At 43.6% G+C, this 27,771-nt stretch overlaps 1 protein-coding gene across 3 annotated transcripts in view; it reads right to left on the bottom strand.

Annotated features, from left to right (window-relative positions):
• Positions 1-1,686: 1,686 nt before the first annotated feature.
• LOC105355856 (adenylate cyclase type 3) overlaps positions 1,687-27,771 on the bottom strand; it is a 59,729-nt gene continuing 33,644 nt past the window's right edge. For 2 of the 3 annotated variants that reach the window (XM_023963944.2, XM_078933394.1), the window contains 18 exons: positions 23,506-23,636; positions 21,716-21,827; positions 20,651-20,778; positions 18,361-18,519; positions 17,925-18,090; positions 17,619-17,738; positions 15,568-15,710; positions 13,523-13,684; positions 13,341-13,428; positions 11,993-12,109; positions 10,713-10,987; positions 10,483-10,564; positions 9,908-10,066; positions 7,759-7,905; positions 6,428-6,541; positions 6,128-6,254; positions 3,295-3,419; positions 1,687-3,143 (listed from right to left, as the gene is read on the bottom strand). In XM_023963944.2, the coding sequence (XP_023819712.1) occupies positions 2,964-3,143; positions 3,295-3,419; positions 6,128-6,254; positions 6,428-6,541; positions 7,759-7,905; positions 9,908-10,066; positions 10,483-10,564; positions 10,713-10,987; positions 11,993-12,109; positions 13,341-13,428; positions 13,523-13,684; positions 15,568-15,710; positions 17,619-17,738; positions 17,925-18,090; positions 18,361-18,519; positions 20,651-20,778; positions 21,716-21,827; positions 23,506-23,636 (2,535 nt within the window). In that variant the 3' untranslated portion in view covers positions 1,687-2,963. The remainder of the gene's footprint in view (positions 3,144-3,294; positions 3,420-6,127; positions 6,255-6,427; positions 6,542-7,758; positions 7,906-9,907; positions 10,067-10,482; positions 10,565-10,712; positions 10,988-11,992; positions 12,110-13,340; positions 13,429-13,522; positions 13,685-15,567; positions 15,711-17,618; positions 17,739-17,924; positions 18,091-18,360; positions 18,520-20,650; positions 20,779-21,715; positions 21,828-23,505; positions 23,637-27,771) is intronic. The other variant, XR_002874888.2, reaches the window with a different exon arrangement.

Below are 27,771 nucleotides of genomic sequence, written 5' to 3'. Positions count from 1 at the left end.
CATTCTGATGCTCAGTTGGAACTGCAGCAGATCTTCTTGACCACGTCTACATGCCTAAATACATTGAGTTGCTCCCATGTGATTGGCTGATAAAAGATTTGCGTCATGAGCAGCTGGACAGGTGTGCCTAATAAAGTAGCTGGTGAGTGTATATTCACACAGGGGTCAGTGTTTGTAACGAAGTAGATAGGAAGAAAATGGTGGCGAAATCTTGTCAGCAAAAATTTTGAGACTCGGTGGGAATTGTCCAGAGGTCAAAAAGCTGAACTAGATTCAAGATTCAAGATTCCTTCGTCTTTTCACTCACTGTATTTGTGGAGAAATACAAAGGTGAGATGAGATGTTGTTCCTCACTGGTATGACAGTGCCAAGAAAAAAGTATTAAAATAGAATAAAATCAGAATAAAATAGCAATCAACTACAATAAAATAGAGACCAGCATTCAGTATTAAAAACCAGTCTTCAGTCGTTAAAGTGACTATGAACATTTAGTTAGCAGCAGTCTTTTATGAGCGGGGTTGGTTGTGGGAGTCTGTATGCATATATTGTGTCTTTAGGTGGTATGTGTGTGTGTGTATGTATGTGTGTGTGTGTGTGTGTGTGTGTGTGTGTGTAATCCATTGGGTATTATTGTGATGTGGAGTTTGTGAGAGCATGTATGCATGAGGAGGACAGTCCGTTCAACAGTCTCACATCTTGTGGAAAGAAGCTTTAAAACATCCTGCTGGATCTGCAGCTGATGTTCCTGAACCTCTTCCCAGATGGTATGAGGGAGAACAGTCCATGGGAGGGGTGCTGGGGGTCCCTGATGATGGAGGTTGCTCTGAGTATGCAGCGCTGCTCATGTAACTCCCCCAGGAATGGGAGAGGGGCACCAACATCTTTCTTGCAGACTGAACAAACTTGCTCAGGCGTTGTTTGTCCTGAACCTTGCAGCTGCCCAACCAGGATGTAAAGATATGTGTCCAAATGTTTTCAATGGTGCCCTTGTAGAAGATGATGAGGTGAGGTGTTGGAATTCCTGCCTAAACCTTGGTAGTGACGTGTAGATGATGTGATCAGTGGGTGAAGTCCAAAACCAACATGGAGAATGTGCTAATTGTTGATTGCTTTTTTGTGGTAGTCCCCAGTTTTATATTTGTTCATTTTCTTATCTAGACAAGTATAAAAAAAAAAGATCTTCTCCTTTTATTTCTTCCTTCTGTAGACTAATGTAGGACACCAAGTCATCAAACTGGGTCACAAAGAGACAGAAGTACCGCTGAAAGCAGCAGTCACGTAGATGCATCTCCTGCAGTAAATGGTAAACCTCACCTTACCTTGAGGGTCTGAGAATGATCACAATAATCCAGATGCAGTGAGAGGCTAAAAAAATAAAAATAAAAATAAACCCAAGCTACTCTCTCATCATCATCCACATATTCCATAAATTAGCAAAGAGGACAGACAGGCAGGAAATCAGATGGAGATGGTTTGGGTACAGCGAGAAGAGGAATAGTGAGGATTTAAAGGATAATGAGGTTGGAGCTACCATGAAAGAGGTCTAGAGGAAGACCAAAGAGGAGGTTCATGGATGTAGAGGACACGAGGAGAGTTGATATGAGGATAGAAAAGAAAAAAAAGAGGTTGAGTATGTCAGCAGAAGGGTGTCTGTTGTTGCTATAGAATTTCCCACACACACTAGTATTTGTTAGGACTTTTTTAATGAAATAATGTAATGACAATCAACTATAAAGAACGAGGGATCAGTCAAAAATCTTAAACTCCAAAACCAGAACAGGGACGATCTGTAGGAATGGCTGTGCACGTCAAATTCCACTTACTAAAAATCCTGTTAAAGCCTGAACAGAACCAGACTGACCGGCTTCGTGATGATTCCAGCCTCAGAATATTCTGTTCCAGCCAACAGCTTTAGTCAGCAACTGTTTGGGTTTTAAAGATTTAAAGTGCTCTCTGTCGTTCCCAATCCCAAGGCTGTGTTTTCTAATAGTTAACTCACATTTACAGATGCTCCATCCAAAAACCCCCCTTCAAGAGAACAGCTCAGTTCTCCCCTCTGTTTTTGAGCAGAACCAGGCCTCCCATTTTAAACACCTTAATGGCTTTGAGGGGGTTATGGGAGAGCACTGTTCCACTTTAGGACACAAACAGAGTGAGTAATTGTCTTTGTAGCGTCCTCCTCAGACTGCAGCTGCAGGTTGTTGTTCTCATGCCGTTTCTGACGTCTCAGATCTCAGCTGCCAAACTAAAACTATCAAATAGAAATCAGGAAAGTTGAAAGCTGGGACGATGGCCTAAGAAGATCGAGGCACATCTGCTCGTACGGAACATACCTGTCTTCTCCTTCCGTTCTCCACAAAGACAGTTATGTGTTGCAGCAGGTTAAATGGGAACAGCATCAACACTTCGATCAAAGCAGTTCTCCACACATTAGAGACACACTGTCCCCCTGCAGTCTGTCTTCACTCCATCCAGGTGAAGAGAACCCCAACTTCAGAACAGTTAGCCAGGTTTCAGGGTCTGAAAGCTCTTTTCAAACTGTGAGTCATCATTAGAACAAAGGCTTCACATCTTTCTGAAGATCCACAGGAAGGTCTGACTGAATGTCTTAGCTAAAGTCTAAAGGGATGACTAGAGGTTTCACTAATGTCTCTGTGAAGATCCTGGTTAGATTTCTATGAGGTCTTGCTGAGATCTGTAAGTCTTGCTGAAGTCTCTGTGAATGTCTCACTAAAGATGTGAGGCCTGCTGTCAGAGACCTCTGTGTCATCAGTCAGGTATATGCTTTTTCATTATTTGTGGTTTCTTCTCATCACGAATGTTTTACATCTGGTGGAGTCTGACAAAATCTACACACATCCTTGCATCCACAGAACCCTCAGCAAATCGGATGGTAGATGGGCCCTACAAAGGTGTGTATGAAGCATGTCCTTCAGGCGTAAGGTGTCAGCAGTGAGCAGAGCTCAGCTGTCCACCACCTGGTGAGGCAGGGTGACTGAGGAGCCGTTGATGAAGGAGCCCTGCTTGTCCCTTCCTTTGAGGAAGTAGGTGAGCAGCTCCCCTTTGCCTTTCACAAAGATGGGTCCTCTCTTCACGAAGCGGAAGCCGTATTCCTTCAGGATGTTGTAGCAGTCCTCCACCACCTGGAACAAGCACACAAAGCACACTCTGGGCTCAGTGTGAAACGCCTCACACAGACGCAGGTCTGACCTGAGGACACGTGCCAACATGACGCAGTGTTTGACAGTGGTCAAACAACCACTTTCTTCTGGGTGCTGAGGCTACACGTCGTACCTGGATGTTGCCCATCACCCCCGTAGACTCCATGCGGCTTGCAACATTCACGGTGTTGCCCCAGATGTCGTAGTGAGGTTTGCGTGCGCCGATCACCCCTGCCAGCACTCCTCCCTTATTCAGACCTGAGACCGGAGAGAGTCGTGCACATCAGCCGAGTGATTGGGACCATGTTCCAATAAAGGTCCAGTGTGTGTGGAGATGCAGGTATTAGGGGCGGTTTACTTAGCTGCTGAGTAAATCGCACATCAGCTTAAAACAAACCTTAACGTCCCACTCCAATCATCTTTTTATCTATTGTAAAAGTGTTCCCAGTGGTCTTTTAATTATGACGTTTTTAGCCAACATAAAAAACTGTGTCATTTGCTAGGACATAGTTTCAGGCAGGAGTTGATTCGAAATCCACCTCTGAGTTATGAGCGGGACCTTTGGCACCCACATAGAGGGCTCACATACAGTATGTAAGGGTTAATGGCCGACGAAGTGTGCGGTTACTACTTTTTAACGCACGCCGTGGAAGCCTGAACCGTCCGACGCGAAGCGGAGGACGGTTGCTTCCGCGAAGTGCGTTAAAAAGTAGTAACCGCACACTTCGAAGGCCATTAACCCGCTTATACCATGGTCACTTACAAAAGCAATACATATTAACCAGGTTTTAGTCCTTAATTCTTGTTTTTTTTTTCGATTTGGATCACTTTTCTCATAAACAGCGTACTATATGTTACGTGATGCGGCGCATCGCGCCGCATCACGTAGCATCGCGCTGCATCACGTTACATATAGTCCGCGTCGCGCAGCACCACCGCTGCAGTTAAGATTCGGCGATATATATATGCTGATCGTCCCGATAGGTTGAATAAAGCATCAATTCAGAGGGAAAGTTAATCGCTTACCGCTTGTTTTTGCCCAGATGATGAAGCAAAAGGTTGTTTTATAGAAGCCGGCGCAGTGATACAAATCATTTAAGCTAGCCGACCGGAACTTTTTTTTTCACCGTGCGGTTATCAGGTTTTAACGCATACCCAGTAGCCAATCAGAATCGAGTATTCAACCGAACCATGGTATAAAACTGGATAACTATAACTGAGAGCTCTCTGTTTATGAGCTCTCCCCCTAGCTTGCAGCCCTTCACACAACAAACCTAACATTAACAGCAATAAAAATGGCGAGCAATATTGGAGCTGTTCAGTTGTACCTTTTTTTTTAACTTGTCCTGTCCAACAGCTGAGCAAACAGATGAGAGCTGAAGACCCCTTGTGTTGGACAGACTTTTCAGGAGGTTAGGAATCTTCTGACACACAAGGTGTATATTTCAATAAGCCTCTTTTACAATTTAGAGTAAACTGTATTCATATTGATTACTTTTGTATCTTTTTTGTTGTTGGACTGGACGGAAAGGAAGAAGAGGAAAGAAGGGAGGGATGTTGGAGACAGGGGGTAAGGGCACAGAAGACAGGGGGAAAAGGGGAGTTAAGGAAATCTGGAGGATGATTACAGAGGTGGTGGTGGTGGGGGGGTGGGGGGTAGACTCATTGAGCGACTAGCTGCTGCACGTTTTTCATCATTACTGTCTGGTGTAAATGTTAGTCAAAAGGGGCGGGGCCTGTCCACACACACATACTCAAGTGTCACCATCACACATATTGGCTTCAAAACCTTCACATACAAGCATGTCAACACAACTCACACACATATACATACAAACAAACACATGTAAAGCACTTAATTCAGTCACACATACCATTTGTGCAAAGGTGAGCTAACACCTGTGCTCAGGTGGGTGTTTATGTTCTGCTCAGGTGGATGATTGGATGTAAAAAGAGGGAGAGGGCCCAGCCGTCCCCACACCAAGAACTCCGCCAAAGCAGTAGCGGTAGCCAGGGCCCCCCCAACATTGGCATTGTTTAGCAGATAAAGGGAATCTGCCCACCAGGGAATCCAGCCAGACACCAGACCAGGGCTAGCAGGGCCACCGCAGAAGCCCCCAACGCCAAAGAGCAGGGAGGTACAGGAACACGGAAAGTGCAGACCGCAGCCCAAAAAAGTGAGAACAGCCCCTTCCAGGAAGAGTCTGCTCTGCCAGCTCCGCCCCCAGACTAGCACATGGAGTTAGCGGTGTTTGGCAAAAACGCTTTCCCTTTATACAGAATGCACTACACGCACATCTATCTTCGCAAAGGTTTGGATGTTTGTTTTCGTGGGCGAGACGCAGACACGCTGCCGAGGCCGGCTCTGGGTTGACGTCATGAAATTAGGCGGCACCCACAAGAAGTGAAAGGCGGAGCCTCAGAGATCGAGTCGCCTTACTTCCGAGTAGGAAGAAGAGCTGCGAAAATAACTCACATTTAATAAAAAATTGTTCTTTTGTCTGCTAAAGGTAATATACATGGATTTTGTCTACTATAAAAAGCTTAAGAATAGCATTGTATAGGCCCTTTAAAAGAAAAAGCTAACAGAGCTAGTAGAAGACTAATCATTTCTTTAATTCAGGCTTTTACTTTACAGTCTTCTCTGATTGGACATCATCTGACTATAAAACTAGGATAACGAGACAATAGCCCCCATCACAAGTGGATCACAAGTGAATCCATATGAGTTTGTGCGATTCATAATATTATCATCACCGATCACAAGTATAAGAACAGAATAATAACCAGGTGAAAACTGGATTTTAGCTGCATTAAATGTGGAATTTTCCCGGATCAAACTGAGTCAGAAGTGGATCATACCCATAAAGAAAACAGTCAGGGATTTGACCTGAACTATCCAGTTCTACGTTGAAGCATAAGTGTGTTTTTGTATGCTTTTGTGTAGCAGTGAAAATGGTGCATACCTATGCGCAGCATGAAGTTATTGAACGACTGGTAGTTGATGTTCATGAGCGTGACCTTCATGGCCAGGGCAAAGTCTGCCAGGTCTGCAAGGTGCTGCCAGCGCTCCCTGTCAGACTGCTCCTCCTTCTGCAGGACACAAACCTTTCAATGTCAGCATGGCCCATCTGACCAGCGGTTGCAGGAAAACAAAAGAAGAAAAGCAAACAGAAAAACTGCAACAAACAACAGAGCTGAAAGTTCTCACCAGCAGCTCAACAAAGACCAGTCTTTATGTCATTAAGGTCATGTGACGTGCTGACCTTCACACAGTTGTAGCCGTTGGTGACGTCTGGCGTCACTCCTGATGCTGCCATGTAGGTGCTACCAATAGTCTTGATCTTTGTGATACAGCGAAACTGAATCTCATCCAGCAACTGAGAGGGGCAGAGGTAAACGGTCACTTAGATGGAGTTATCCAACAATGAAGCCCGAGTTATGACTCAGAAGAGATTTTTTTTTCTTTAAAACATGCACAAAGAACAGAGACTAGAGACCAGGGCGGGTGGGGTGCTGCTGAAGCCTACGTGCACCCCAACGGCTCACAAGCAGCTAATTTCTGTGCAGGTTGGGTCTGAGCGCTGACACCTTGATGTGCAGCTTCACAAGTGCAGCTGAAACTCAAATGTTTCAGCCGGAGGGTCAACAGTTTATGCAAATGAGAATATTGCTAGTTTAAATTACAGATAAATAGGACTGTTCCTGTCAAAACACTAAGTCTGTTTCATTTAGAATCAAAAATTCATATTTTGAGTCATGATTCCATTCTGAGATATTAATTCAAATTTTTGGATTCATAACAAAAAATATTAACAAAACAAATGATCAAAACTGAATAAAGGTGGATCTTTCATAAAAACTTAGAACTTAAATTAAAAATAAGCAGAAAATTCTCGGAGAAAACGTTTTGGTGGTTAAACTACTTTCAACTCAGCTTTCAACACATTTGTTCCAAGACTGCTCCTCCACAAAAAGAAACATTTCACAATCTTTTGACCTCTGGGAGCAAAACCTGAACTAAAAAGGTGAGAGAAAAAAGACAAATGCTGTGTCCCAATTCCTTCACTGCTCACTATAGTGCACTATATAGGGCATTCCCCATTTTCTAGTGCTGTCTAAATCTACAATTCCAAAATCAAGGGCCTTAGAAATTTCCCAGAAGTCTCTACAAAAAACAGGGGTGTGAATCGATGCTCACTAGATTGGTGAATATAGACCACAATGCATTGCGTTTAAACAATTTTTGCCAAATAAAGGTTTTTTTAATAAACCATCAACGTTTTTATCTTCAGAAGACAGTGGATTCAAAAATGATCATCGCAAAACGCTCCTATCAATTAGATTTTAACTTTGTGAAATCGATGATGTCATATTCCTCATTAAAAAAAAAAATAGTGAGCATGGTGCTTGAATTGCTTTTAAAATCCAGGGCACTACAAAGTCCCACACTATCTAGTTTTTAGTAGTAGTTAGGGGTTAGGGTGGGATTTCGGACAGAGAATCACTTTTGCACTGAACTGTTGTTCATTTCAAAGCATTACAGAGAAAAGAGGGGTGCTTTAAGGAAAAGAAAACAGAAAGAGGATGAACGTACGCTGTCAAAGTCTGAGATGATCTCGTTCAGGAAGCGTAAGCACTCGATGCCTCCGTTGTTGATGCTCTCCTCGGTGTAGAAGTCAGAAAAGTTTGGGATCGAGGCGAACATGACTCCAATTTCATCATAGGATTGGCTGTACAGCTCCTGAAACAGTGCAGTAGAAGTATCCATAGCATTTACTGTGTGGATGATCCCAGCAGCATCCAGGCCTCATTCCAAAGGCACAGATCCTCGTGAAAGTATTCGGCCACCTTGAACTTTTCAACCTTTAGCCACATTTCAGGCTGGAAACATAAAGATGTAAAACTTTAATTTTTTGTGAAGAATCAACAAGTGGGACACAATCATGAATTGGAATGAAATTTATTTGAAATTTCAACTTTTTTAACAAATTAAAAAACTGGAGTCTGTGTTGCTTCTACGCCAAACATAACGTTTTGGTTTCATCTGACCAGAGCACCTTCTTCCACATGTTTGGTGTGTCTCCCAGATGGTTTGTGGCAAACTTTAAACAACACTTTTTATGGATATGTTTAAGAAATGGCTTTCTTCTCGCCCCTCTTCCATAAAGGCCAGATTTGTGCAGTATACCACTGATTGTTGTCCTATGGACAGACACCCCAAAACTCAGCTGTAGATCTTTGCAGTTCGTCCAGAGTGATCATGGGCCTCTTGGCTGCATCCCTGATCAGTTTCTTCCTTGTTTGAGCTGATTGTTTAGACGGACAGCTGGGTCTTTGTAGATTTGCAGTGGTCTGATACTCTTTCTATTTCAATATTATCACTTCCACAGTGCTCTTTGGGATGTTTAAAGCTTGGGAAACCTTTTTGCATCCAAATCCAGCTTTAAACTTCTCCACAACAGCATCTCAGTCCTGCCTGGTGTTCCTTGTTCTTCATGATGCTCTCTGTGCTTTAAACAGACCTCTGAGACGATCACAGAGCAGGAGCATTTATACAGAGACTTGATGACATGTAGGTGGATTCTATTTATCATCATTAGTCATTAAGGTCAACATTGGATCATTCATAGATCCTCACTGAACACCTGGAGAGAGTTTGCTGCACTGAAAGTAAAGGGGCTGAATGATTTTGCACGCCCAATATTTCACTTTTTAATTTGTTAAACAAGTTGGAAATATCCAATAAATTTCGTTCCACTTCATGATTGTGTCCCACCTTTTGGTGATTCTTCACAGAAAATTACAGTTTTATCTCTTTATGCCTGAAATGTGGCAAAAAGTTTAAGAGTTCAAGGGAGCCGAATCCTTTCGCAAGGCTCTGTAATGTATGCTGCAGAAAACAGCCGTAAAGGTGTGCTTCCAAATGTCAGTGGTTTTGCGCTCAGATTCTTTCTGCCACAGAATGCTGCTTAAAACATAAGAAGGTTTTCCATGAGAGAAATAAAGTTAATTGAAGACTAGAAGAAGTATTACACCACATATTTGGACAAGTATGACAACACAATCCTGCACAGATGTGTTCATTTTTCTCCACCCTTTAGAAAATTATTAACCATTATGATTGAATGAAATTGACTGTGGATACATTATAGTCAGTATCTTATCAGTATGTCAGTCTCAGCAGATGTTTTTAACTTTTGAAGTTAAATTAAAACACAGATCAGCACTGGACGGTAGCATATTCACTACTCTGGTACACAGAAGTGTACACATGGTGTCCAGGTGAGCATGTGCACCTTCCTTCTGTCCGACAAAGGTGGATGTAGCCCTTTTAAAGGTGCACCGGTCTCTGTTGGATCTTAGATTTTCACCGTCAGCACTTCTCATGTCTAACTGCTTCAGCTCACCAGGCCTGCAGAGCAACTAGTCTTCATCACTAATGATGATGATGAAGGTTATAAAACATCCTTCTCTAGAGAGTAAGAGGAAAACAGACAAGTCAGTTTTTGGCTTTCCAGAAGGGTCAGAACATGACAAACCCAAGAGCTTCATTTCAGCTTGTGTTCATGCTGAAGTCCATCAATGAGATTCTGTTCTATGAACTTCAGGCTTCACAACAGCCACACCACGAGGCTTTTTGAGAAGAGGTGTGTTTATCCGGTCGTGTTCTGTCTGTACAGGCCCACGTGACTTTGGGGGAGGCCTGAAAGTGTCACAAACCCACGCAGCGCCGAAGATCTCACCTCATCCCTCTTCTTGGAGCCCAGGAAGTGTCGAGCCACGTGCTCCGGCAGCATGTTGGTCACAAGGGCTTCGTTCCAGCGCCGCATTTCGTAAACCTTCTCCTTCTGCTCGTGGACCTCAATCTTCCACAGGAAAAGAGTGCGAGCTAGCTTCTCCACCTTCAGCCAACAGGGACAAATGTTAGCATGTGCTTAGGAGAGGAGCAGGACACGTGGTCTATGCCTGAAGCAGGACTTGACCTGCAACACTGAGAATGTCAGTAAAAGTAAAATCCTGTCACTGTCTTCAGAGACGAGCCGAACCTAGCCTAAAGACTGGCTAAAACTCAAAGCAGAAAAATAAACATGTAGATAGAATAACAAATAAGCATATCAGATGTAAACAAGAATACTCCAGTAAGATATAAAAACCCTTGAAAGTGTCTGTTGTTTAATCTGGACGGTTTGGATACGGCACCTAACTGATGGTGTGTAGAGAAGAGTCAACAGGTAGAGGAAGAGCAACACCCTCAGGGTTCCTCTAGCACCAACAACACAACTACACAAGTGTCATCAGTGTGTGCTCCATCACTTACATGTCTGGAAAAATAATAGAAGCTGATCATCATGACGAAGATCATAACTGTAACACTGACTTTGGAGGGAACCAGGGCCGACCTGCAACGAATAACAGTAGCGTGTTGAAAGGTCTGCGGCGACTCCTGCTGCAGTCTCAAACTCTTCTGGTTCATGGCGGCACATTGATGCCCCACCAGAGCAGAAGGTCATCGTTTTGCAACCTTCTAGCTAGAGCAGAGCTCGTCACCTGTACTCCTTAAAGCGGACGGCATCGTAGCGGTCGAAGATGCTCCTCCAGCTGTAGATGTTCACAGCGCCCGTCGTCACTGTGATCAGCAGCATCAGGGTGAGCTTGACCATGTGGCTGACCTGAACCAGCATGGTGGTGGCCATCAGAGCCAGAACCGCCACATAGCTGTAGTATTTAGGATTGTTCCAGCAGCCTTCCAGGCTGGAGCGTCCAGAGGAGGAGGGAGGCGGCGTGGTGCTGCGAGGATCTGATTCTGGAGGTCCACAGCTCAGCTGCATGGATACAGTGTGACACCAGCACAATGAAATACATTGAAATGAATGACTGAAAAGTGCAAACTAAGTAAAAAATAAAAGCTAAATGGTCAGTTGCTCAAGGGGAGAGAAAAGTGTAAAAGAAAAAAAGTAAATAAGGAATAATACAATGAAATCCTGTGAATGCACTGCCTGTAATTTATATGTATGGCGTCACTATCAAAGGGACTGGTGATTGGTTGACATGGCAATGGGGAGGAAACCATAACGTTTTTGAATGGAGCTGAATGAGAGGAGCGGGAGAGAGAAATGGCGTGCCGGCGTCAGACGCACAAAGTCTGCAGCAGCTTCAGTTTGATTTCTCTTCATCACTGCCTAATTTTGAAGGACAGTGGGAGGCACTTCGCTTAGTTTCTTCAGCCTGTCGGAACGGTTTTGGCGTGGATCGGATTTCCCGGAGGTTGTTCTGGACGCGAGGAGCGCAGCCAAGGACGCGGTCGTCGTAAAACGCCTGGAAGCGGTGGGACCGACCCTTATTGTTTTTGTTTTTTTTAAGTCATGGTACCATGTGAAGATTGGGACTTCATTCATTTTTTTTGATGGATTGTTTTTTTCCTGACGGATCCTATTTTTTCTGACATCAGCTAAGGAGTGGACTGTAAAATTATTGACTGTGGGACTTGGATTTTAGGAAAACAGGCAATTCTCCTGGTTAATGAATACGTTGATATACATTATGTTTTTTTTTTATTTGTTGACCAAAACAGTCTTTTAAAGGTGATTTTTTTTGTTTCTGTTATATAATAATAGGAGCATTTCTGCTTCACCTACAGGTATTGACTTTGTGTGGTGTTTTCCCGTGTGAACGTTTTCTTTTGTTTTGTTGGTTGGCCTAACATGGTGAGTAAATGGTAAATGTAGCAATTGAAATGAAACCATTCATGTTCTTTTGAGCGTTACAACAGATGCACCGTCATCTTCAGTGCCTGCAGGCGCTGCACATCTTAAAGAACATCAGCTCACCATGTCAATGGTGTCAGCCGTGCTGAGGATGAAGATGGCCGCCATAGCCCAGGTGTTTCGAGCCCAGCGGGTGTGGTCAATCCAGGTGGAGAAAGTCACTAGCTTCTTGGGATATACCTGACACAGAGGTAGTTTGATTTTAAAACCTGTTGTCTGCTGGCATGATGACAAACTCTGTGCATTCAAAGGACTCCCTCTCTATACATTTACTCCTGCTTAATACAGACAGGACATACACACACACACACACACTCATTTGTACACAGAAAAGCCAGTTAAAGTGTTTGTCATACTTCAGAAAATTGACTTAATTCAAAACAGCTCAGCCTAAACCTTGATGAGAGTGCAAACCTGAAAATATCTCACCTGTCTAAAAACATTCACTGGCTTTCTTCCAAGGTTCAACCCTAAATGGATCTTTTTTAACCTTTGATTGCATTCACAGACGAGAAGCAAACACTCTCATAATCTTTGTTCTGTTTGTCACAACCTCCTGCAGATCACCAGAAGTGACCAAGCTTTTTGCTCTGCTGTTGCTGCTCTGTGGAAATGCTTCCAGAAAAGGAGCTTGAAGGTCCTTTTATTCATAAAAGCTTTTTCGTGCATTTGTTTAGATTTTTTAAGCTTTGCAGAACTTTGAGATAATATTGTCAAATAGGAAAACTGACAGTTTTGTGTTTGCACTCTTCTCTCATTAGCCTACTGGCTAAAGAAGCCAACTGCCCTCCAGGAGGGTTTGGCAGTGTAACTGATGAAACTGGGAATGAATGAGAGCTATCCTGAATGACTGGAGAAGGTTCAACAACCCTCATCAGCAAACAAGGGTTGCCCATCTGACTACCACCCAATAAGCTGCATTTGTAACATGAAAGCTCCCATCAGCCATCATACCTGCTAAGGTGAGTGGATCAGTGAAAGGATATGAACCTTGGGAGAACCTAGAGAAATCTAGGAGAACCTCAAAAACAACCTGCTGAGCCTTGCAGCCTCATCAGCCATCAACTGAACGGAAAAAAAAAATGTCAAATGGAAAAACATAAAATCTTCTTTGCCTATATATTAGGAACTAACAGCTTTCTCCAGCAAAAAGCTGAAGAAAGCCCCTCCAAACAGTTACTCCACTACAAAGTTAACATGATGACGTTAACCTGACCTTAAAACCGTCACCTCACAACGGTGAAAGACAAACATCGCTTTTGTCAAGAATACACAAAACACTTTATCCACTGGAGTGCATTCAATAATGTCTCAACACACCTGAAGGGCACCTGGATAAACCTAAGGAGACCCAGGAAAAACCTGAGGAGAACCTGGGAAGGATCACAGAGAACATGCAGAATGAACGTACTCGAGGGAAGATGGCAGCAAGTGAGCAGACGGTCAGGATGAGCAGCAGAACCTCCCCCACTGCAAACGTGACATAGTTGGCGATCATCCTGTAACAAAACAAGCAGAAACTCTTTAGCGAAGTTGGTCTAAATCTGTGATGCAGAGAAAATATGAGGTTCAAAATCCTGCAGAAGAGCTAACCATGGGTCAAGGAGAGCCTCCATGAAAGTAGTGCAGAGCAGAACCACACAGGAGCAGCAGAAGGCAGCTCCGCTCTGCTTCTCCTTCTCCACAGAGTAGCGGGTCTCAAGCTCTGGGTCCACAAACCTCAGCGACAGCCGGTTGGTGTTCTTCCCCTTCAGCCTGTTGACACAGAACCAGAGGACCCCTTTAAAGAGGGATGGATATTCAGCTAGATACGCACCAAAAGCCTCAGACCTGGTTTTGCTTCACCATGGAAGGCTCCTTGTGGGGTCTGTGTCCTAACTTCTCCCACTCCTGTAAGTTGATTCAAAAGCCAGTGGGTCTTCATTCCTGCTTAGTGTAGCCAGGAAATGCTACTGAGATTTGATGCCTGTTGTTCAGTGGTGTAGTGTTTTGCACTTTCATCTCACAGCAATAAGGCCATGGTTCAAATCCCGGCTTTCTGTGTGGAGTTCACATGTTCTTCCTGTGCACACATGGGTTCTCTTTGGACACCAGCTTCCTCCCACAGTCCAAAAACATGCTTGAAAGGCTCATTGGTGTCTCTAAAATTGCCCCTAGGTGTGCATGTAAATGCGTGGCCCTGGCGACCTGTTGAGGGTGTACTCCGCCTTCCCCCAACAGTAGATGGGGTAGGCTCCAGCAAACCTGTGCTCCCAAAAAGGATTCAGTGGGTTCTGACTTTTCAGACTTTTCACATTTCACCTGGGAGATGCCCAGTACCACCGACTTGCAGCCACTGACCATAACTGCTGTAGCAATTCGGGTGAGTTAACAAAGGTGGAGATAATCCTCCACCAATGTTTATTCATATTGGTACAGGGACTTCAACCTCCAACCCTCCAGGCAAAGATTTCTTTCAATAATCACCAGGCCACTAGTGTCCCTGCTGCTGCCCATTGAACTTTTTTCTTCTGCCCACGGCCAGTCAATGAGGCTCCACTGAGCACTGGTTCATAACCCCGATTTGTGGCATCTTACCATCTTACCATCCATCCATCCTACCATCCATCCATCAATACATCATCCATCCATCCTACGATCCATCCATCCATCCATCCTACCATCCATCTTACCATCCTACCATCCATCTTACCATCCATCCATCCATCCATCCATCCATCAATACATCATCCATCCATCCTACGATCCATCCATCCATCCATCCATCCATCCATCCATCCATCCTACCATCCATCCATCCATCCATCCATCCATCCATCCTACCATCCATCTTACCATCCATCCATCCATCCATCCATCTTACCATCCATCCATCCATCCATCCATCCATCCATCCTACCATCCATCTTACCATCCTACCATCCATCCTACCATCCATCCATCAATACATCATCCATCCATCCTACGATCCATCCATCCATCCATCCATCCTACCATCCATCCATCCATCCATCCATCCATCCATCCATCCATCCATCCATCCATCCATCCATCCTACCATCCATCTTACCATCCATCCATCCATCCATCCATCCATCCATCCATCCATCTTACCATCCATCCATCCATCCATCCATCCATCCATCCATCCATCCATCCATCCTACCATCCATCTTACCATCCTACCATCCATCCTACCATCCATCCATCAATACATCATCCATCCATCCTACGATCCATCCATCCATCCATCCTACCATCCATCTTACCATCCATCCATCCATCCATCCATCCTACCATCCATCCTACCATCCTACCATCCATCTTACCATCCTACCATCCATCCATCCACCCATCCACCCATCCATCTTACCATCCTACCATCCATCCTACTATCCATCCATCCATCCTACTATCCATCCATCCATCCATCTATCCATCTTACCATCCTACCATCCATCTTACCATCCTACCAACCTTCCTACCATCCATCCATCCATCCTACCATCTATCCATCCATCCTACCATCCACCCATAAATACATAATCCATCCATCCATCCATCCATCCATCCACATCTGCTGTAGTAAACTAACGGTGGGATTATCCGGACCTCAATGAACAGTAAAGCTTACTCACGCCTGGACCGTCTCTCTCTCCAGCAAAGCTTCGTTTAGAAGTTTGTTGAGCTCTGCTTCATTTTCCTGAGCATCAATTACTCGTTCAGCCAGGTCCCGCAGTCTCAGCCTCCTCCGAGGGTTTGGGAAAGACGGATTCACCACCTTCGCTCAAAAGGATGTCAAAAAACAAAGGCTGTGAGTCATCCACCCAAGAGATCGCTTCCATAGAAAATTATTCAATCAAGAGTGGCATCATGACAGTGAAAAATAATTCTGAATTTCTGCACGTCTTTTGGCAAAGTTCTTGTTAGCTTTTCTGATGATGTGTGCTTTTTGGAAGCATAAAACCTTTAAGTCAAGCCTGAAATTAGTCACACCCCTGTCATTTTCATTCAGCTGGAGATGGAAAGATGTCTCTCGGGAGGTAATAGTACAATGTAAAAGAGATATTCATGTGAATAAATATAAGCATATTTTTTTCTTTTCTTTACTAAATCGCACCTTTCAGGCTCTTGCCGCTGCATTAATTTTTTTTGTGCAATGGTGCATGTTTTTGTTCTGTGTTCTGATTGGCTGTCAATCAAGCTCCTCCATGCTGTGTCATTTGTAAAAGGCAATCATTTTACCATATTTACACAAATCCTTTTGTTATCGGATCTTTAGTTTTCATTCTTTGGCCACCTACAAACAAGAGGATTTCTGACTCTCACAGACCTGTAACTTCTTCTGTATGAGGATCCTCTGTCCGTCACTCGTTACCTTCATTAATGGCACCTGTTTGTACTGGTTATCTATAACAAAGACGCCTGTCCACAACCTCAGACAGTCACACTCCAAACTCCACTATGGCCAAGACCAAAGAGCTGTCTAAGTACACCAGAAACCAAATTGTTGACCTGCACCAGGCTGGAAGACTGAATCTGCATCAGGTAAGCAGCTTGGTGTGAAGAAATCAACTGTTGGAGCAGTTATAAGGAAATGAAAGACATACAAGACCACTGAGAATCTCCCTCCATCTGGGACTCCCCGCAAGTTCTCACCCCTTGGGGTCAACATGATCACAAGAACGGTGAGCCAAAATCCCAGAACCACACAGGGGGATCTAGTGAATGACCTGCAGAGAGCTGGGACCAAAGTAACAAAGGCCACCATCTGTAACACACTACACCACCAGGGACTCAAGCCCTGCAGTGCCAGACGCGTCCCCCTGCTAAGCCAGTAACCAGATCTCAATCCCATAAAAAATCTTAAGAGGAAGTTGAAAGTTTATGTTGCCCAGCAACAGCACCAAAACATCACTGCTCTAGAGGAGATCTGCATGGAGGAATGGGCCAAAATACCAGCAACAGTTGTGAAAACCTTGTAAAGATTTACAGAAAACATTTGACTACTGTTATTGCCAACAAAGCGTACATATCAAAGTATTGACTTGAAGGTTTGTTATTGTTACCAAATACTTTTTTCCACCATAATTTACAAATAAGTTCTGTGAAAATCAGACAATGTGATTTCTGGGTTTGTTTTTCCTCATCTTGTCTCTCATATTTGAGGTAAACCTATGATGAAAATTACAGGCCTCTCTCATCTTTTTCACTGGGAGAACTTGCACAGTTGGTGGATGACTACATACTTTTTTGACCCCACTGTATATTTATGTGAATTTTTGTTGCATTGTCTACAATCAATGCTTGAAATAAACCAATAAATTAAATCGTCATTGTGGCAGTTGTGTGCAAAGCCCAATTCTGTTGAAACCAATCAGTACCTGCACCCTCATACACAAATGGCCCCCAGCCTTTTGTGCCCTACAGGCTGGTTTAATGTCACACAGCAGTGTTGCAGGCCAGAGGTTGGGGAGCCTCACGCTCCTACAAGCAGGAACACTTCTCAAGCATTGAATCACATGTTTCCACATATGCTTCACTGTCTCTGTGGCCTGGCCTTTATTGATAATGCTAATGGGTTTTTGCTGCCAACTATTGCCAGCTGATGCACTTAAAAACAATGACTGAGGTACAAATGTCCTTCTGATCCCCTGAGGGCCCCCCATCCCTTATGGCATTACTCTACCTTGGTGTCCAGCTCCTCTGGTTCCTCTGGCGTGGTGCAGGCTGTGTTTGCGCTGCCGTTGCATTCTGTGGTGTTGATGAGCTGTGGGGAGTTTCCTCCAGAAGACGTCACAGACAGCTTCTGAAGTGAAACAAGCAGATCACCAGATACATGGAGGGAGCAGCAGGAGAGGTCTTCATCAAACCATCAAACAACAACTTCAGCAACCACATTCAAATCTGTCAGGCTGTTTCCTCCAGTTAGGTGCAGCCTTTCAAGCCCAACAGACTAGATCAGATCATGCTGAGTCTGGAAGTGTTCACTGACCACACCACTGATGCCATTCTTTCCCACCGCCCCTTTGGGAACAACCACCAGGTAGGTGTCAATGCCTCTCTCCCTCAGGTAGTCGCAGCGCTCGCCGCCGTTCCCAGGCTCCACGTCAAACTCGCCGTGAAGACACTCCATGGTGGTTTGAGAGATGTGAACACGGCTGTTGACGCAGACCAAGAGATGACAGGTCAGAGTTAGAGGCCTTCATTCATCATGACATCACACTGGGGATTGGAAAAGGCTTAAGAAAACACAGACACAGAATAACACAGACAAGGATAAAGACTTAGCAGAAAAATGGCAGCGGCTATGAAGACAGTGTTGAACAAAACAGACAAAATAAATCAGAGCGGTAACTACTTTGAGTCAGGAGCAGTTCTTGACATGGATAAAGGTCTTATGGCTTTGCGAGGAAGAATAGTTTTCTTACCCTGGAATGCCCCCAGCCTCCATCTTGTTGGCCACAGTGACGTCTGTAGACCACACATCATACTGCCAGCGCTTCTGCCCCAGCACGCCCCCCAGCACGGTCCCACTGTGCACCCCGACCCTCATGTCCACGTCGGTCTGGGTCTTCTCACGAACATACCTGTGGAGGACGGAAGCTCATCAATCCACAGCAGGAACTCCCCACATAGACACGGCAGGTCAAGGTTCAGCTGTGACTGGGACCCTTCCTGTTGAAAATGGCGAACATCAAAGCAGCAGCAGTGATTCCATGGAGACAAGGACCGCTGCATCAGAGCACGGATAGCAAGCTGTTTGAACGCAGTCATTTCCACTTGTTTCTTCACCCTTCTGCTGCAACAGTTCAGATTTACAAAGTATCATTAAACAGAGTGAGATGTGTCTTCATCTCTCTCTGGAGGGACCAGAAATAAGGAGTCAGGTCCAGATTAACAGGAGAGGTGGTCCTGAAGGCTATATGACATGCACTGCAAACTATTATATACTAACAATGCTCCACACCTTTCCAAACTTCTCTCAAAATCAGCACAGAGGAGATTTTTTCTGTTTCAAAGAGCTAGAATCTAGAAAGAAGGAAATTATATTAAACTGGGTTTTCATTCTTTTGCTCCATACTCTTGACTAGGGCTGTGACGATAACCGCATCACCGCACTTTTTTTTTACGCACTTTTTTTTTACGTTTTGCATATGGTGCGTGTTTGGAACTATAATAAACACATTAAACGCATTCATCTTTGCTGATAATTTCCTTTTTCTGCTAGTCCTGTGTTCAGACTTTCCTTCTTTCTTTCAGACTGTTCTCTCCTTTTCTCCCACCGCGCCTGTCACTCTCTCAGGAGAGAGTGACATTACTGATTACTGCATTCTAATTATTAATTTCTATTGTACTCATTTCCATTACAAGTTGCGTGCGTTTTTAAGTGCGCGACACAGCCGCCCACTGGAGGATTTTGTGTTGGAGGTGGTGGTGGTGGGGGGGGGGGGGGGGTATTACTGTTCTCCTTCACTCCGTAACACCAAACATGAACTGTTAGATTTCCATGAATTATCACTACATTTTTTGTTTGGGAACTATTTTTTGCAGCGTAACGTTACGTTACGTGTCTGTATAACCAATGGCGGAGCCTCCTGCCCCGCGTTCTTCATGGGTGTCAGGCTTCACGGCTACTGAAAAGGTGACAAAGTGTCTGCAGTCTGTTTATTACTGGGCAATAAATAATATTCTGAGAAGATGTCTGTATCAGAGAGCACAGGTGAAACTTGCGTGCAGCTCCAGAGCGGTCCGCTGCAGAAGAATCAACACGCACCCCCAACACACGTGTGCGCACCTTCCTACTATAACTACACAAGACGCTCCGCGCTCACACACACACAGTCAATCTACAACACCTATAGTTAGTTCACAAGTTAGATAGGTAGTTGTTAGTTGTTACTGTTATTTGTTAATAAAGAATAGTACGTTGTAATTGGATTTATTTCCGATGCGGCCGCCAGGGGATTTTGTGTAATTTTTTGGGGGGGGGGGCTGCGGTTGACCGCGCCACCGCGCCCCCTGGTGGTTCATCACCGCGGTGATGAAAAATTCGACACCGTCACAGCTCTACTCTTGACTCAAAAAAACTGAAATTGCTTGATTTAAGAAATGTTTACAAGACATACGAATGCATTTCATTAAACAGAATTACTTCAAAACATGAGAATTTGTAGATTTTAAAGTGTAGATTTATGGTCTAAGAATAAGCGCTAGTTTTAGATTTTATGAGGACGTATTAAGATGGGCCAACTTGTCCTACAATGCCCATGTTCTTCTAAATGGAATCATTTCCAATTATTACCCAAGTTTTTTACAATTAGGAATATAAAAACTCCAAAAACTACATTTGCTAGCAGAAAATACTTGCTGTATAACATGTTAGAAATAATTTGTCCAATTGTTTATTTTTTTAGTTTATTTTATTACTACTTTTTTCAAAGTTTGACTGGAACTTCTTTTTTTAGAGTTTGATATCTAATAAGATAAGTACAAATGTCTTTCTGCATGGACAGATCATTTTACTACTTTCTCATGATTCTCTTCCTAAGATCAGTGTTCTGGTTCTATTTAGGCTTCCTCTTTTTGCAGCATCAGCTCAGCACTGAGCACCATCTTCACTTTCTGTTTCAGCAAAATACAAATTTTTTTTTCTTACATTAAATACATCTTTGATTTTTCAGAAAAGTTATGTATGTCGGCTTAGAGTTCTGCACTCACGATATGGCCTCCACCATTGCCAGGCCCATCATGATGGAGCAGGCGGCGTGGTCCTCCCTGTAGTCTGGAAGCCCGCAGATGCAGTAGTAACAGTCTCCCAAGATCTTGATTCTCAGCTGGTGATATTTCTGACAGCAGAAACCAGGTTTGTTCAGAGTTCACCAACATCCCTGTATGGCTGCTACATGTACAGCTATTTCTAAAGTCCTGATGCTGCGAAGACAAGAGGAGTAATTTCACAGCTGAAACGTCAGACTTTTCTGCACTCCCTACTGTCTGCTGGGAAACCACTTGATGATGATATCAGCTCCAGCAAGATGGAGATTTCCTCAGGTATAAGAGTGAACAGCAGAGGTTCTGTCTGCAGGGATCAGCTGCCTAACTGCATCTGTCCCGTCTTGTCTGTTTCCAGTTCCACCAAGGTTTTTCAAGAGTTCCCTTTCTTGGTGAATGCTTTTGTGAGAATCTACCAGGTTTTGATGGGTCTGGTTGATCCAGTCAGTGAGACGTTCAGCAGTTGGCCGTCATGGCCTCATTCTTTGGCTTCAGCTTCACAAATTTCTTGTCCTAAAAGGATTTTGTTGACGTCCCCCACCTTAGGTACGACACTGTACCCAAACCTCCCTTTGAACTCCAAAACCCTGTGGTACTTTGTGCTGCGTTCAGCTGGACCCCAAGGATGAAGGTCCAGCTGCAGACTTGATACAGTATCACAGATTCAGAAAGTTCTCTGCTTGAAAACAGGACTCCACCCTAACGCCGAGCTGGCCAACTCTGGTCCTCAAAAGCCACAATTCTGCCTGGTTTCCAGCTCTCCTTGACCACTTATCTGCCGATTGGCTGACTCAAGCGATTCCACATCCTGATTGACTGAACCCACCTGGTTTAGGTTTTCAGCATCGAGCAGTCCAGGGAGAGCTGGAAACCAGGTAGGGTTGAGACTCTCGAGGAGCAGGGTTAGCCAGCCCTGCCCTAATGAATACCCGTGTTCCCTTTTGGAGCTAGAAACAGATGTTTGAACAGAAACCTTTAGGTGACGTCTCATGAGACTGCTGTGAAACTCACTGCAGCTAGCTTGTCAAAGCGGGCGAAGAGCTCATTCAGCAGTTTGACCAACTCCTGGGCGCTGCAGGACGACGATAACTGGGTGAAGCCAACAATGTCTGCAAACAGGATGCTGCACAACCGTGGAGACACAAACAGGACAACACATCACTAAAGTGCTCGCTGCAGTCCTTTAAGATTTCCCTCCCAGCGCATAGTAACCCCCTCCCCCATTATCTTTTTGTGTCGTCTTTACTCAAATGTCCAACAAATGAAGCACGTATGTCATTTCAGGAATCAAGGAAATGATTCAGAATTTAGTATTAATCTTGTATCTAATCACACAAGTGGAATCAATAAAAACAGTATGATTTTCCATGAAACGTTCAAAAGTAACAATAAATTAAAATTTATCAAAAATTAAATAATCAAAATCAGCCATTACTTTTGAGTTGTTGAATAACAGAATTATTTGAAAAAACAAACTAATAAAACCAGGCTGGACAACAATGACGGTACCTCCATAAAGGCTGAGAACTAATTGTCCAGGGGGTCATGATGAACTCAGGTATGTCCTTTAATTGAAATCACAGCTGTTTTCAAACCCATAATCAGTCAGTCTGCCTATTTGAAGGGAGACAAATAGTCACGTTGCTGTTTGGCGAAAAAGTGTGTACCACACTGAACATGGACAACAGTCTTATATCGGTGCAAACCCGGAAAGAAAAGCCGTTTTTCTCCTCGTCAGAATCACGGTGATCGTGTGAACGGTTGAAGATTCATGATATGTCCAAAAGCCCGTGTTATTAAGTGTTGATGTGACATTATTGGTGTTAAAGGGTTAACTATGGTGGCCCTGAAGTCCAAATCACATCAACAAATCACTCAACGCAAAAACATCACAAAGATCACAACAATTAAAAAAAGCAAAACAAATAATAAAAAGACAACATCACGTCTTAGAAATCAATTATTTAAAACAAAAAAAGCATCAAAATAACAAAATAAAACATTTAAAAAAAAGTAATTTTCAGAAATCAAATTGTTAAATATGAGACAAAGAAGAAACTGGAATAAGTATAGGTGGTCGATCTCACCCTGTGGGGTCAGTTATTTGGCACGAAGCGCCTTAAACCACAAACATGAATGCTACTGGTGATTGAAACATAGCTGTTGCTGTCAGTCAAAGAATATTTTAATTCAGGACATACCTATAAAGAGATTCTGGATATGCTCTGTACTAATCCCAAAACCTTTATGAGCTTCTTTTTCTTTAACTTAAATTTCAGCTCAGTGAAGTAATTTAAAGTCGCATTAGAAAACATTTGTTTTCTAGGAAAGCTTCTGTTGAGCGGCAGGAGTTCATTAGAAATGATCTATGAGTTGTGGGTCAGGACTATCTGTGCGGGAGTAACTCTCTGCTGGTATCTCATGAAATCTTTGTTAACACTCTTTTGATACTTACAGCCCCTAACGATTACAGCCCAACATTACTGGAGCAACAATAATGGCGAGCAATATCAGAGCTATCCAGTTTTGAATTGTATTCCAGCTCAGACGAGGAAAACAAAGACATACATGAATCAATTGGTTTGCATGTGGATTCAACAGAATGGAGCGGAGCTGGGAGACTCAGGGAGTAAAATGGGTCCACCCATTTCAGTTTCTTTTTTAAGTTGACGGTATCAGGTTTTTCAGTCTTCTTTCGTGAAGAAGCTGTTTTTGTGGGAAGGGTCTGAATTGGGCCTGTTGATTTTTGTAGACCTTACCCTGTGAGGAAAGCTCACACCTAATGTGTGCGACCAGCTTACCTGACATTCTCGTGCCTGTACATGTACATGGTGTTAAACTGCTGCATCTCCTTTTGACTCGGCTCCTTCTTCATGTCCTGAAGCATCTCATCTGCAATGTGCTTTGGAAGGATTGAGAGAAGTAGACGTTCCTGCAGAGGATATACAAGCAAATGCTAACACCAAAAATCACACCATTTACTCAACACCTCACCACTTGCACCCAATCAAAAGGTGAGAACCTGTTGAGACAAATCGTTACACTCAATTTCTGATCAACCCTTATGTGAAAAAAACATCTCCAAGTTTAGGTTTCTACAGCCTCAGGAAAACACATCAGCAAAACTCTAAGGCACATTCTTCTAAGCAGCTTGTGTTCTTATTGGAACACTCTTCTGTATGGTTTGTTTGGGATTTTGGTTGTCTGGCTTTGGTTTTCTTTTTTCTTTTTTCTTTGTCCTGTTCAACAACGAAGCAAACAGATGACAGCTGAAGGTCTTTTGTGTTGGACAGGTTTTACTATTACAATAAGGGGTTCTGCATCTTCAAATACCACAGGGTGTACATTTGCATTAGCCCCTTTTATCATTTTGATGTAATTATTTAATGTATCTATTACATTTTGTGTTTTAAGTATATCTATCTATGTATATATATTTTATAGGGGAGGGAGAGGGGAAAAGTGTATGTGTGTGTGGGGGGGGAATAAAAAAAGAGAGAGGAGGGGCACATGTGCCGAGTTGCTCATTTGAATTGGTTAAGATTTTGAGCTTCGTAACATTTATGTTAGATCTGCTGGAAAGACAAATATTACATCCAAGAAGTTTAATTCTGACACGACGATAAACAAAAGATCTCTGTCCATCAACACACTGTGGGTTAGGAGGAGGGATAAAGCAGACAGGGAGCAGTGTGGTAGTGTGCTCGTGGGGGTGGAGATGCATGCATGCTGCCAAAGTGAACCATGAGTTTATTTGGGGAACCAGATCCTTCCCAGCCAGACCAGGAGAGACGGGGCAGGAGATCCCTAGACCAGGAGCACCCCCGTCGACAGGACCCACAATGCCCGGGCAGGAGAGGAACACCCACCCACCCACCCACCCACCCAGGTGCAGAGGAGGCCCCCCTACGGCGGCCCATCCAGCAACGGGGAGCATGGACGACCCTGGTGTCAGGACCCCACACCACAGGACAGGCGAGCTCCGCCGTACCAGGCGGCAGCCATTCGGGATCTGCTGGGCGCCGGACACCGAGGTGCAGGCCAAGGATGGGGGCTAGGACCCAGAGAACCCAGGAGCCCCCACCACCCAGTCGGAGCCTCATCCCCACAGGCCAGCCACTGCGCCTGACCCAAGCAGCCCAAGGACCATGACGCAACCACAGCTCCACCCTTACCCCCCCCCCCCCCCCCCCACACACACACACACACACTACACTATCCTCTCCCACCCCCTCACCAAACACCTTCCTCGACTCCTCCTCCCCAATGCCCTCCTCACTCTGCCAAAGAGACGGTGAGCCCCAGTGGGCCCTGGTGGGGTAGCCCCCAGGTCTGTCCACACCCATCCACTCTCACACACAAACATGCTTCTGGTTGCCCCCCGCCGCCACACCCCCGCTGGTCGACCGACCCCCCAGAACCACAGGCCCGGCCACCGACCGGGCCACCATAATTTGCAAATAAATTCTTTAAAAATCAGACAATGTTTGATTCGATTTTCTGGATTTTTCCCCCTCATTTTGTCTCTCATAGTTAACCTATGAGGAAAGTTACAGGTCTTTCTAATATTTTTAAGGGGTAGAACTTGTAAAGTTGTAGCTGACTAAATACTTTTTTGCCCCACTGTAAGTATATGTTACCCACAGCAGTTTTCCATTTGTCATTTTACCCTCATCTGCATTAAGAGTCCGGTTTAGGATCTTCTCGTCAAGTCTCCTGTTTGGCCACGCTTTACCTTGAGTCAGACTTTTTGTGATTAAGTTTTGTCATGTTTAGGTTTTCCAAACTGTGATCTTTAGGTTGGTTAAGTCATTTTAGTTCCCGCTCATGAAATGTTGTTCACCTTTCAACATATGCCGTGGGGGTGGTCACAGCAAATCAGCAGGAAACGTTATGCCGAACGTCCGTCCTGACACAACCCTGTATTTTATCCGGCCTGGGGACTAAGGCGCCACACTTGATGAAGCTCTTCATGCACCATGGAAAACGACACCTGGTTTCCAAAGCCCCAGTCCTACATGCAGACAACTGAGCTACTAGTCCTCCTCTGAATACTTCACATACAAAAAACAGTTTGCCTATCAGACAGAATCACTTTATGTGTGATGCACAGAAGCCGATTAACAAAATAAAACTGTATAAAAGTAAACGTGTTACAAAACAAATAACAAAAAGAAGTTGCTAAATTCAAACAACTGTAAATATGAACTGATCCTCACTGACATCACCCATAGGATTCGGAACAGTAAAAAGCCTGTTCCACCCAAAACAACAATGTTCTGAAAAATTTGGAGAGACAAAGTAAAGGGAGAAGTTTCTTAAGTTCACTCATTGGTCAATGATCCACCTGCTAATTAATTTGAAAGCATTTTCCATGAATGCTTTTAAATCTAGATTACAAGCACTTGAGACTGCTTCTTTAAATTGTTTAAATTGTTTTTACTTATTCATTTCTATGTTTACTCAGTTTAATCAATTGTCACTCTATTCTAATCGTTTAACATTCATTGTATCTTTGATGATTCTTGTCCAGGGGTCCCTTGAAACAGAGGTTTTAACCCCCCTTAAATAAAGGTTATATAAAGGAATAAAGAAATTAAAAAACACTCTAAATAATGCCCACATTGGAGTTGGTTTTACGAACAGAAAACAAAGCGGGAACATCAAAAAGGTCATTATTACAAGGTTGTTTATTTTTGGCCTGAAATGTAACATTTTATTTGGGAACCAATCACTCCCAAATTTGAGAACAGAAATCCCCACTTTATCTAAAATACCAATGACAACCCTGATCCCAATATCTATATGACTAAACGGATGTCTTAATTATTCACCCCAATTTTAATCATCCATGTTTTCAATGAATTGTTGCAGTCATAAGTCACACAGTTAAACAAGTCAAACAGAATTAAATACAGTCAACCATAGCTGCACAAAGTTCCATTTACAGTTCTAAATGTGTGAAGTCAGCTGTGGAAAATTCTGCTCTAAAGCAGTGGTCCCAGCCCCCTGGACCACAGACAAGTACCAGTCCATGGGCCAAACAGACAAAAACAAATAACTTACATTTTATTCTCTTATTTACCATCTTATTTTGAAGAAAATATTATTTTGTACATGCGTCTGAATCTCGTGACGCACGCATCAAGTTGCTCGTCTCGGTCTCAGGTCAGAAATACATCCTGTACTTGATAAAAGGCCGCTCTGACCGTTAAATAGAAATCCCCAAGTTGGCTAAGTCAACAAAAAGCAGAGGAAACAAAAGAAAGGAAAGAACTCCTGTGTGTTAAAGCTAAATACACAATGGGTCAAGATTTCTTTAAAAAAATTGTGACAGATACACTGAACCTTAATTGAATTGCATCAGTGCCACAAAGGCATTGTATGAAAAATACTGTTATTTTTGCTTTCATACATTTTCAAAAATCTGAAACAACTTTAACTTTTGTATTATTTTTACCTTAATCTGCTGTAAAATATTTTCAACCATTTTTTCCACTAGACCAAGTGAAAACAAAGCTCATACAGGGCGGTCCATGTAAATGTTGTCTGACATGACAGCGGTCTGTGGCCTTAAAAACAGATGGAAACCAAAGCTCTAAAGAGCAAAGACTATTTGGACGTTTCAAGAGCCCAATCAAAACCTGACTGAGAGCCAAATTTCTGAGTGGGCTCTCTCCAGGATTACAGCATGACAATTTCATGAGGCCTGTTGCCATAGTAATTAGCAGCTATCAGATGCTACTTGACTAGCTAGTTGCCCTTGTCAACCAGCATCTCGAGCCCTTTATTAGTATTCTGGGAGTTTGTTCTACTCCTTTGTTACTCCTTTGACGTCCTCCTACAACTCAAGACTTTTGATTTTATTTACATAACCCCACAAACTCTCTTCTCATTTCGTCTTACACTCAGACTTTCTTTACTAAAACTAGAATGACAACATGGCTGTTCAAAGTGACCACAGACAAAAAAACGTTTTTCACGTTTACCACTGTAAGCAAAATTACCAATGGGTGGTACTCCTAATTACACGTGTACAAATGGATGCTAGGATCCACCAGTATCAT

This window comes from Oryzias latipes, chromosome 16 (assembly GCF_053564925.1).
Source record: "Oryzias latipes strain Hd-rR chromosome 16, Olatipes_Hd-rR_3.1".
Taxonomy (NCBI): Eukaryota; Metazoa; Chordata; class Actinopteri; order Beloniformes; family Adrianichthyidae; genus Oryzias; species Oryzias latipes.
This window is presented reverse-complemented; position numbering and strand designations above follow the sequence as displayed.